The sequence below is a fragment of the Phyllostomus hastatus genome, unplaced genomic scaffold (genome assembly GCF_019186645.2).
Source record: "Phyllostomus hastatus isolate PE091 unplaced genomic scaffold, TTU_PhHast_1.1 phas_contig_148, whole genome shotgun sequence".
NCBI lineage: Eukaryota > Metazoa > Chordata > Mammalia > Chiroptera > Phyllostomidae > Phyllostomus > Phyllostomus hastatus.
In genome coordinates this window covers 20060092-20072371 of record NW_025333607.1, presented here as the reverse complement: position 1 = coordinate 20072371, position 12280 = coordinate 20060092, and the positions used below count along the sequence as shown (strand labels likewise).

General features: G+C 47.4%; 1 protein-coding gene across 2 annotated transcripts; it reads left to right on the top strand.

The window, feature by feature from the left end:
- Positions 1–412: 412 nt before the first annotated feature.
- GLRX2 (glutaredoxin 2) lies at positions 413–9226 on the top strand. Of its 2 annotated transcripts, none has more exons than XM_045861747.1 (4): positions 413–523; positions 5968–6031; positions 8009–8185; positions 9015–9226. In XM_045861747.1, the coding sequence occupies exons 2-4, from the start codon at positions 5969–5971 to the stop codon at positions 9129–9131; spliced, it is 357 nt and encodes a 118-aa protein (XP_045717703.1). In that variant the 5' UTR covers positions 413–523; position 5968; the 3' UTR covers positions 9132–9226. The 2 variants fall into 2 exon arrangements, with proteins under 2 accessions (XP_045717703.1, XP_045717693.1); XM_045861737.1 differs by lacking the exon at positions 413–523 and adding an exon at positions 783–979.
- Positions 9227–12280: the final 3054 nt, after the last annotated feature.

The following is a 12280-nucleotide window of genomic DNA, read 5'->3' as shown; positions in this document are numbered from 1 at the left end:
TCCATAAATAAAAATAAAGGCCTACCCACTTCATCGTAGATAGCCACCCACAGAGGACTATTATTACCATGACTGTGTGCCCCATCTTGTCATTAGAAGCATCGGCCTATTTTCCAAAGCCACTGCAACACACTTCTGAGCTCTTTTAAGTCTTATTTTCTAATTTCACTTTTATTTTGGATTCCTTGGAATGAACATTCTACATTGGATTACTTTTTTCTTTTAATTGTGAATGTAAAATCCAACATTCCCAAGACTGATAGGGACTTTCGATCAATGGCCTTATTTTAATATGGGTATATTTCAACATCTAGACCTGCCCAACAGGAAGTTGGGACGACGCTGTCATCCTTAGGTAACCATCCGAGGCCTCTTTGGGACAGTCATTACTTTTCTTCTCTGCTTGGCCGAAATGTTGGCCACAACCCCACGCACTGTCCACAAGCGCCTTTGAGCCTTTAGGAGGATCCCCAAGCCTGAAAGAAACAGGTGTGGGGCTTGGACAAGACCTGGCGACTAACAGGTGAGACCCTGGCGGACCACCAGGCGGCTGCATGCACGTGGGAGGGGCTCGGCCGGACTCCGCGCTCCCGGACGTCCACACGCCGACCACCCAAGAGCGGAGAGCCTAGCATCCAAGCCTTCATTCTACACTTGCCCTGGCGCCGGCAGCCCTGAGAGGCGGGGCCCGGGAGGCGGAGGCGGGGCCTGCCGGCGGGGGCGCGGCCAGGGACTTAGAGGGCGGGGCCTTGCGAGGAGGGGCTGGTCGGGCGAGCGGGGAACGTTTGCGTTGCGTGCGGGGGCGGGGCCTGTCAGCCGAGGCCGACTCTCCCGGGCCGCGGCTGCGGTGTCTCCTCCGTTGGTCGCGGCTCTGGCCCCGCATTCGGACTATGATCTGGAGCAGCGCGTCGCTGGTGTGGACGCGGCTCGCCCGAAGTGGGAGCGGTTTGGCGGGCCGGCTGGGCGGGGCGGCCTCGAGGTACTGGACACAGCGGACAGGCCGGCCGGGCGGGCTCAGCGGGGCGAGGAGGTCTCGCCCCTCTTTCTCCCGGGGCCACGTGGACCCGGCGACCTATCCGGCCCGGCTCCGAAAGGGTGCGGAGGTTGGGGCCCCAAGCGACTGGACGAGCCTCAAAATACTTGTGTCCGCTTGGACACCAACCACCCCACCACCCTGGCCACCATTGCTGCCAGATAAAATACAAGATGCCCTAATAATTTGGGATTTCGGATATCCAGCGAATAATTTAGTCTAAGTATATCCCAAATATTGCACGGGACATCCTCTTACTAAACAGTTATTTGCTGTGTATTTCAAATTGTAATTGTGCGTTGTGCATTTGTATTTGCTAACGGTGCAGGAAGTGAAGGGGGCGCTTCCTGCTAAGTGGCCACGGCTTCGAGCATAGGAGGCACTGTGGCATTGACATTGAGGTGCTACTGGCTGTACCGTGGACAGTGCCTTCCCTGCACTGCGGTGCTCCGCAGACCCGTCGGCTGCCTGGCTGGCATGGGAGACCTGCCCCCTGGGCTGATGTTGGCCCGCCCCACGGTCCCGGCTGCCCCACCAGCTGGCTCATCTGTGCGGCCACTGCATCTCTCCGTCTGCGTGGGATCTCTTTCTAGCCACTTGCTCTGGTAGCTTTTACCAGTTTTGCAAGACTCTGGGAATTCTTGAACTTTCTATGCCAAGCTAGAAAGATGCTGATCACCCGACATGACTTTGTGACTGGCTGACCTTTGAGGCCCCTAAAGATGTGTTTTTCCAGTTATATGTATTGCTAAGGCATTTAGCAGTTTGCCTACTTAGCAATAGTAGGCGATCCCCGAATGTGGCATGACTGGAGGGTGCGTCATTAGTGTGGAAGGGAAACATTTATTGTGCACTTCTTATGCCCCTTTCCATACTAGGTGATAACTTTTGCCCACTCAACTAGAATTAAGGAGCAAGGTGTCTTCCAGAAACACTCTTACACTTGGCAGGGAAGGGCATGATATTTCAGAATGCACCTCCCACATGCTTTCACTGCCCGAGAAAACCTCTGAGGAAAGAAGTGCTTCAATCGTGAATATTGTAGCAGATGGTTTTAGGTATACCAAATAAATGCTAGACTTGAGATGAAAAGGACTTGCTTACTTAGTTGATAAACCTTAGGTCCAGGCTAGCATTTATTAACCTCCTTACTTTTCAGGTTTAAGCTCCAGGAATTTGCCTGCTTTTTTCTTGAAACTACACCTCTGCTAAGTTGGCTGTAGTCTCCCTAACTTGATTCTCCTTGCCCCACTTTGAGATGAGCACACAGGCCCTTTTTGTCTTAAAGGTCTCCTTGCTAAACTATTGACAAGCAAGAAACGATAGATTGTAAACATTGGGGAGTTTTAATGTTACAATATTCCCTTGGAGTGTTTTCTGTTTTTAACTCTTTATTATTACTTAAGGTGGTGTTTTTATAGCTTCCTTATTCTATGTGTATAGGCATGGCTACATAGGTGCTCATTATCCAAGCATAATAAAAAGCCATTTAAAGTGGATTCTTGAAGTGGTACTAAAATTTCATGCTATACAGTTAAAAAAAAAAGATGGGTACCTTTTAGAAGAGAACACTAAACATTATAAAAAGTAGCTTACTTTTACAACATTTTAATTTTCAGTGCACTGAGTGAATGAATGAAGTATTTGGAGGGAGAAATTTTTCTATCAGAACTTGAGTTTTGCAACGTAATGATAAGAATAATTCCTGAACTAATTGTAGCTTTAATTTTCACTCTCTTAATCCCTACATATTTGAGTGATTCTTTTTTTGAAGCCTCCAATAGCTTATATCCTTTCTAAAGATTTGTAATTTCACTGTGCAATTAGTTTGCCTCATGATGTTTAATATTTTTCAAACCATGCTGTAGGGCCTGGCTGATCAAGAAAGAGTAAGCGGCTCTGGGAAGGTAGTTTTGTTGGTTAGAGCATCATCCCCATATGCCAAGGTTGTGGGTTCAATCCCCAAGAATCAACCAATGAATGCATAAATAAGTGGAAAAATAAATCAATGTCTCTGTCCCCCACCCCCACAACCCCAAAAGTAATGAATACAATTTAAAGAGAGAGAAAAAAAGGGAAGTAGATAGGGAAAGGTTCTGGGGATAGGCCAAGAGATTTGGTGATAATAAACAATCTTTTAGTGAACATTTTCCTGTTAGAATGAACACCTCATGTTAAGATTTTCCAACAGCTAGCTTTCAGATGATAAATACCAAGATAATGAGAATCCCTATAGCCAGGAAATAATAATATCAAACATTATTGAACATTTACTGTGTTCAAGGCACTGTTCTGCTTTCTTTTTTAAATGTTTTATTCATTATGGTATTACAGCTGTCCCATTTCCCCCCCTTTATTCCCCTCCGCCTTGTACACCCTCATCCCACCCACATTCTCCCCTTTTGTTCATGTCCATGGGTTGTTCATGTAAGTTCTTTGGCTTCTACATTTCCTATACTATTCTTAACCTCTCCCTATTTTCTACCATTTATGCTACTTATTCTCTGTACCTTTTCCCCCTCTCTCCCCCTCCCTCTCCCCCACTGATAACCCTCCATGTGATCTACATTTCTGTAATTCTGTTCCTGTTTTAGTTGTTTGCTCATTTGTTTTTGTCTTTAGGTTTGGTTAATAGCTGTGAGTTTGTTGTCATTTTACTGTTCACATTTTTTATCTTCTTTTTCTTAGATAAGCCCCTTTAACATTTCATATAATAACGGCTGGGTGATGATGGACTCCTTTAACTTGACCTTATCTGGGAAGCACTTCGTTCTTCCATTCTAAATGACAGCTTTGCTGGATAGAGTAATCTTGGGTGTAGGTCCTTGCCTTTCATGACTTCAAATACTTCTTTCCAGCCCTTTCTTGCCTGCAAGGTTTCTTTTGAGAAATCAGCTGATAGTCTAATGGGAACTCCTTTGTAGGTAACTGTCTCCTTTTCTCTTGTTAAGATTCTCTCCTTATCTTTCATCTTGGCTAATTATGATGTGCCTTGGTGTGTTCCTCCTTGGGTCCAACTTCTTTGGGACTTTCTGAGTTTCCCTGAAAGTTTATTCCTTTGCCAGATTGGGGATGTTCTCCTTCATTATTTTTTCAAATAAATTTTCCATTTCTTGCTCTTCTTCTTCTGGCACCCCTATGATTCAGATGTTGGAACGTTTAAAGATGTTCTGGAGGTTCCTAAGTTTCCCCTTATTTTTTTGAATTCTTGTTTCTTCATTCTGTTCTGGTTGAGTGTTTCTTTCTTCCTTATGGTCCATCCAAACCATTGATTCGAGTACCAGTTTCCTTCCCATCACTGTTGGTTCCCTGTACATTTTCCTTTATTTTGCTTTTCATAACCTTCATGTTTTTCCTCTAATTTGTGACCATATTCAACCAATTCTGTAAACATCCTGATTACCAGTGTTTTGAACTGAGCATCTGATAGGTTGGCTATTTTGTCATTTAGTTGTATTTTTTATGGAGCTTTGATTTGTTCTGTCACTTGGGCCTTTTTTTTTTTTGTCTCCGCATGGCTGTTAGGTAGTAAGGGATGGAGCCTTAGGTGTTCACCAGTCTGGGGTAACCCACATCACTCTGTTGTGACCCTGTACGTAGGGGAGTGGTCCGAGAGGGAACAGTGCCGCTTGCCTGACTCTTGGCTGCTTTCAGTCACTTCCCCCGCCATCCACAGTCAAACTGGGTCCTTCAGGTGCTGATTCCTGCGTGAGTGGGTTTGTGTACGTTCTAGAACCCTGTGGTCTCTCCCATGAACCCTCCTGTGAGGCTGAGAGTTTCTCTCACTGCCGCAATCCCCACAGGTGTTTTCAGTTAGAGGCCTCTGTTTATTCCCATTCCCTTGCACTGGAACCCTGGGTTGCAAGGTCCGTCTGGCTCCCAGTTGTTCCTCCGCTCTGCCAGGTGCCCATCCCCACCCCTCCTACCGGTTTGGATGAATGTGTCTTCTTTAACTCCTTGGTTGTTAGACTTCCATACAGTTCGATTTTCTGTCAGTTCTTATTTTTTTGTTTTTAAATTTGTTGTTGTCCTCCTACACACAACCAAAAAGGCAAAGGAGGCACAGCGTGTCTACCTACGCCTCCATCTTGGCCAAAAGTCCTATTCTGCTTTCTGTATAACAATTCGTTTAATTTTCTCAAAACCCTTTGAGGTGGGAATGAACACTCTTCCCAGTTTATAGTTGGGAACTTGGGGCTATGGATTACTGTGGTTGATGTACCTTAATTTCCTCAATTTTTTTTCACTTTTAAAAGCATATTTTTTAAAATTAAATTTATTGTGGTAGCATTAATGAATATATCTCAGGTGTAAAACATTTAATTCAATATCTGTAAAATTTTTGAGTATAAGTTTCACTGTTTCACAATGTTCATGGAGCTTTGGCATGTTTTAATAAGCACATTTTAACATTTTATTTATTTTTAGAGGGGAAGAGAGGGAGAAACAGAGGGAGAAAAACAGATGAACAAGAGAAACATCAATTGGTTGTTTCTCATACACACCCCAACTGGGGACCTGGCCAAAACCCAGGCATGTGCCCGGACAGGAACTGAACCAGTGAACCCTTTGCTTTGTGTGATGATGAACTAAGCCACACCCGTCAGGGTGGAAACTATGTATTTTTTAACCAGTAGTCAGGTCACGGTCGAATCATTAGGTCAGTCTTGTTCAAATTTGGCGACAGACTTTAACACAGTAAATGTGGTTTTATTAGATAATTAAGAGAATGAAGAGGCTAGTTAGAGAAGCACACAGGTCTTTTTGGTTTTAGTAAACAAACTGGTATTATGTACTGATAGTAAGTAAAACCGATTATTATTTTCCTAAGTTTGGATATATACTTGCATACTAGGTTTTCTTCAAATGCATGTCATCTGATGTATTGTCCTTACTGTTTAATAAACGGTGCTACCTCCAACACTTCCTTTCAGGATGGGGAGCAGCGTGTCGTCATCCCTGGGGAAGCCAGCCGCTACTCCCGTGAGCCAGATCCAAGTGAGTGATGTGAAGATGGGAAGCACTGTCCTGTGTGGGAAAAGGATTGTGTCTTACACGTTGAATATGCTTATTCGGTATCCAGACTTGACAAAGTTCAGTAGCTGAATTACTCAATACATATATTAAAATCTGCTGTCAAAATAATCCATGGAACAAAAAAGCTCTACATCACTTGGTAGTCAAAATTGATGAGACGTAGTCTTAGTGGAGACTTCACTCCATGCCAGCATGGATCCAGTGAGGTTGGTGGCTCCTTTCTGCCATACCCACCTCTGGTCGAGCTGCCCTTCCCCGGGGACACTGTGATTTTGGTTTGGGAAGCTGTAATTACCCTGTTAACAGACATCTCAGATATATGGTACACTGATGTGTTCAGCTGTTTTCTTGTTTTTCTTCCTGTCATTTTTTTTAACTGCGAAGTCCAATTAATCCTGCCTTAGAAAGTTTCTCTGGTTTGCATGTTTTTCTTTGCTTGCGGTCTACAAGACAGTCATGTTTTTCTTTGTTTCTCACCACCAACCACTACCACACACATATTTCTGTCTTTGATTTATTTGGCTAAAACAGTTTTCACTCACAGCTGTGGATGTAACAGCAATGCCAAGAATCTCTGGTGAGGGAAGTCCCTCTTTTAAAATAAGAATACAAAGTCTTGAAGCAAGGAGGGAGTTGGGGATAGGTGAAAAGGAGAGTTCCAGAAGTTCTGGCTCAGTCCTCGTGTTTCAGCTCTCTCTGGGGTCTCTCCCTCTGTGTTTGTACTCCACTCCAGCTCCCAGAATGCCCACACCCCTCTCAGGGCCGGTCTCCATGTGCCTGTATCCTGAGGCTTTGGCATTGGGACAAGTTGGATCAAATCCTAATATTGTGAACGTCTCAACCTCGGTTTCCTCATCTATAAAATGATTCATTGATGCACCTCTGGTCTGGCTGGCTCTCCCTGAGAAAGACTTCTATACTAAATACTATGAGTAAGCAGAGGAGAAAGCATAAAAGTAGACTAACTTGCAGACAGCTGGACAGGGACTCTGACCTTGTCCGACACCCGAGAGTGGGTGTAACTTCTGAGTCACTTTGCCTGGAGACTCTGCTTTCTGATATTGGGCCTTGATCTTGAAGGTGCTGCTATGACCCACAGTCTAGGTAAGAATAACCTAGACACATGCCTGGGTCTTTGCCTATCCATCCAGAATCTCTTGAAGAACCTGGACCTTCATATATTTAGAAACAAGAAACAAAACATTTTCATAGGCCATACAGGTCCCTCTCAAAGTCTTGTGGTTTGTGTGACAAAGGCCTGGAGAGTATTTTCCAAAGCAGGCTGATATCATCTGGGAAGGTTTTTAAAAATACAGTATCTGAGATCTGCCTCTGACCCAGTGATTAGCACTTCTGGAAGTAGCTTTTCCAGGAACAGTATAAGAATAACTTACCACTCCAGCAATATTTTTCTTTACTACGAAGACACAGGAAAGAGTGGAAATTGAGAGGGGTTGGCTGTTATTTCTGCCTGATCAGGGAAAATTGTATGTTTAAAGAGAAATCATCCATCAGCCCTCACCACTGAAGGTTGAAGAAGGTGAGGCATTCACTCCCAAACACATACTGAGTATTTGAAAAGCAGAATAACAGAGGCTCAGTGCTTTGGGCTGTGGAACCAGACTTGCCCAGCTTCAAATCCCAGCTCTGCTGCTCAGTAGCTGAGGACAGTAAGTTATTTACCTTCTGTGGCTCACTTATTTATTTCTCCATACCAGCACTCTCCACCTGTTGCCACCCCTTTTTCCTAATCGACTTGCTGTGAAATGAATACCTTTACCTTCAAGCTACAGAGGAGAAAACAGATGGTGGAGACTTAGTATAAGCCCTAAATGAATTGTGAGACCCCAGAATTCATACCCTTTCCACTGTGTCATTATTTCTTTCCAAAAGGTAATATCTGGCATTAAAGTTATTTTTTTGTTTGTTTTACTTCAGGAAACAATTTCTGACAATTGTGTGGTGATTTTCTCAAAAACATCTTGCTCTTACTGTACAATGGCAAAAAAGCTTTTCCAAGACATGAATGTGAACTACAAAGTGGTGGAACTGGACATGCTTGAATATGGAAGCCAGTTTCAAGACGCGCTTTACAAAATGACTGGAGAAAGAACCGTGAGTCTGTTCTTTGTGGGGTTTTCCCACCAAGCAGGTAGGGACCTGGGCAGGGGTCACCCTGGTGTTAGGAAACAAGGTTCAGACATTCTCTGAGAATCTTACATTGATAAAGAAATGGCAGGTCTAGGAACCAGGTTCATAGACTAAAATCAGCAGAGTTATTTTTATTATTGCTGTGTGTGTGTCTGTCTGTTTGACTGGACCGGCACGGTGTGGGGAGTCATGGGTGCTTGTCTGTGAATCTTCAAAGTCCTCTTGGAGCTTCCTCCCACCCTTGGACAGCACAGACCAGGGTTCTGTCTTCAGTGGCTATTCCAGTAGTTGTACTTTCATGTTCCATGTGCTTAGATTCTTGAAATGTGTGGATTTTCCCATAATACACATTATCAGGAAATTACACAGTGCTGCCATTTTCCCTCTCATGTGCATGGAAGAAATGTATAGGGTACTCTTCCCCTTTAGTAAACAACTGTAAGACTCTTAAACATTATTAATAATTAGGAACTGCGTTATTTTACCTTTTATAGAGCACAATGGTCAGGAAGGGCTTGGAGAGTCAGACTGTCCTAGACTTAAACCCCAGCTCTGTCATGTACCATGATAGTGATCTTGGACAAATACCTGTGTCTCATATCCCTCCAAAATAAGGCTAAAAATTGTCCCTAACCCAGGCGTGGAAAGAATGAAGTCAGTGATTTGGGAAAGAGCTTATTCAGTGGGGCGCCTGGACCATAACACAACCAAGATTGTGAGCACCTGTCATCCTTGTGTGGAATGGTCCTCTACTGCTGACACAAGGTGACACCTGATCTCGTTTATCCAACAGGTACCAAGAATATTTGTCAATGGAACTTTTATCGGAGGTGCCACCGACACCCATAGGCTTCACCAAGAAGGGAAGTTGCTTCCACTGGTTCATCAGTGCTATTTAAGAAAAAAGTAAAAGAATTTCAGTGATAGTGTTTGAGAATGTTTATATATATGAATTATCATCATGAAAAAGTTGTAAAAATAATGAATAAATCACTGTGGAAACTTCATCTTCCTCCTTGCCAATTTTTGAGCTAAAGAGATGATATTTAAAACTGAAGGAATGGAGTGTCAAAAGACAAGAAAAGATGTCTTTTATTAGGAATTTATATGTGAATTTTATGAATTTGGGAATCTTTATTATGTATACTGTTCAACATTTTAGTGGTGAGGACTGATGTGAGATTTCTCTTTCAAATCTAAGGCTCTCACACAATGCAGCTGTGAACCTAGCAGGGACGCATCCTTGTCCTGCATTGGGACAAGGCTTCACTGCCCTTCTGCAGTCAGAGAAGTGATACTAAATTGGTAGGATGGAACGAAACTTACTTCTGAGAAACCAAATTATTCATTTCATAACTTAGTCATTCCAAAACAGAGCGTTTCTATGGGCTGTGTGAAAGAAAAAAGGGACAACAGGCCCCAAATGGAGTCATACGTGCTAAGCTGGCGTCACCAAACCGAGACCTGACCCCTAACTTAACCGCAGCTCTGCCCCGCCCCCTGCCGGGAAGGACAAGGTAACCAGCCGGCCCGAAATCTCCGGGTCAGCGCGGGTGAAGGAGCCCAGCCAACAGACCCCCACCTCCCTCCCCGCTCCCTGCCCCCACTCTCTGCTGTGCATTCCTTCTCCCATGCCCTCTGCCTAGGACAAGTGCTTTTCATTTAGTACAGCTCCTCAGCAGAAGGTGAGGAGGAGGACAGGGCAGCCTTGTGTGAGGATGCACTGCTGAAACAGTTCAGGAATGTACCCGAGTTAATATTAAGTGCCTGAGGGGCATTTTCCTAGATGACTCTGGAGGCGGAGGGGCAGGCTACTAGATGCTGGGGAGAGAACACCTCCTCAGGGAGGAGAAGGGCCCTTGAGAGAAGCGGTGTGCCTTTCTGCTCTGCGGTCGGCGTGGACCCAGGAACCCTGGGATGGTCCTGCACAAGACAGATGGTGGCTCTTGGGGCCTCCTGCGTGGGTTTATCAAACTGCCGCTCGGAGACCTTGATAAAGGAAGAATTTGGACTACTTCATTCTCACGTGGTAAGTTACATAGAACACTGGGATGGAACTAAAGGGAACCGAAGTTTGCCACCTGAAGCTGCTTTCAAGATACTGATTTTAAGCTGCTTATTAAGGAAATAAAGACTCAGAACTTTCGACTTTCCCCTTTCCTGCCCAAGAGGTTCGGAGAGGCCTGCTTTGGGGAGATCTTAGGATGTCGCCTTAGCCTGGGACAGTGTGGCGAGAGGGCTTTGGGCTCCTGCCTGCCAGCTGGCGACCCCGCCACGGCACCCCCGTTCCCCACCGTTCCAGCCGCCGAGCAAGGGGTCTCCTCTGTGCCCTGCTCTTCCTCAGCTCCCTGTTACGTCGCCGGTTCTCACTTGTCCAAAATGACCTGCCCAGTGCTGCCTCGCTGTCTGTGCAATTTTCCTGCCCAGTGAGGGTGTTAAACTGACTTTTCTCCATGGTAGTGTCTCTGTTAACTTGAGAATTAGCCCAGCCAAAAAGAACTGAGAAGGTGGCAAGAAAAGTGTATTCTTTTAGCCCCCACAGAACCGAGTGGAGCGTTCGCTATTTTGCATGATGTCACGAGAAACGGTGTGTGCGTGCCGTGCTGTTGTCCCTCTGTCACTGGGCAGAGGATGCCTGTGACCTCGTGTGATACTGTGGTTCATCGCCGGAAATACAAATCCGGGGAGCGCGCGGGCGCTCGGGGCCCTTTCCGCAGGCGCCGTCGGTGCACCCCTCCGGTCTGGCGGCTCCGGGGTGTGTCTTTACAACGAGCCCGGAGATCGAGTTTCCGGGTTCTGCGCGCAGCGTGACCAAATTAATGGCCAAATTAATGAGGAGGCGGTCACTGGAGTCAGGCAGGTGTCTGGGGTGGGGGGAGGGGTGGCAGGCCCAGCCCGGGACCGGACAGGAGTTCTGCTGGAACTGGTGGCGCGGGCTGGTCCAGAGCCAGGGGCGAGAGCGGGGTTCGGAGGGGGCACCGCAGCGGAGCCCTGAGCGCAGAGACCCTCGGTGGGATCAAGACCGGGGTGCCGCCCACTACGTGCACCTCGTGGGACCGGCAGGTGGGCGGCAAGCTCCGGGCCGCAGCGGAACCTGGGTTCTCGAACCCCATTCGTTCTGGAAGGCCGTGGGAGGAGACGCGTGTTTGAAAGCCAGCCGCGCCGCACGGAGGGCTGGCCGAACCCGGGCTGACCACGCCGCCGGGGGCTCGCAAGGGTCGTCGGGCCGGAGCCGAAGTTTTGTTGGACAAGGGAGCCATGGTTTCTCTGAACGGCTCGGTGGAGAGCCAACTGTGTGTCCCAGAACCGATGCTTGACCAGGTTCATTTTCGTCCGTCCATGGCGGGTAATGCCATCTTAGCTCCTGGGAAAGGGAGGCAGGGCACCGCCCGGGGCCGGCAGACGCAGGCACGCGGCAGGCGCCGACGCCGTAACCACAGGTGCTCGGATGCACGCACAGTGTCCCCCCATGCTCTCTCGCTCCGGCCCCGCCCGCCACGCCCCCGGGGCCACGCCCCCGAGGCCACGCCCCCGAGAACCCGCAGCGCGCGCGGGCAAACCCAACCCTCGCCCCGCCTCCCCTGCACCCACATCCGGTGACAGCGTCTGAGTCACACACAAGGCACAGCAAGGGGCCAGCAATACTAAGGCGACCATTAAAACAAAGTAATAACAGTTACGTGAGGTCCTGCACTCACCATTTCACACAAAAGCACTTTCCATCTCCTCTGGCGCAACGGGACCAGCGTCTGCGCTCCTGTTCTGTGCGGCCATTACCGACCAAAACACAGGTGACTGGGCCGAAACAGCAGCGCGGCCCAGCTGCCCCGCGGCAACCACGTGGCTAACTGGCGGGAAACGTCCCCAGCGCCGCGCACCGAGGCCGGAGGGCCCAGCCAGACAACGCGAGATTTCGCGAGATTTCACGCGCTACTCCGAAGAGCGCGCGATGCACGCGGATTCTCGCGGAGGGATCGTCCTCCGTTGCCTGCAAGTGCGGTGCGGCCTGCCCGGTCTCGGTCCGACTTTAGGGGCGGCCGCCGTTTCGTCATTCCACGC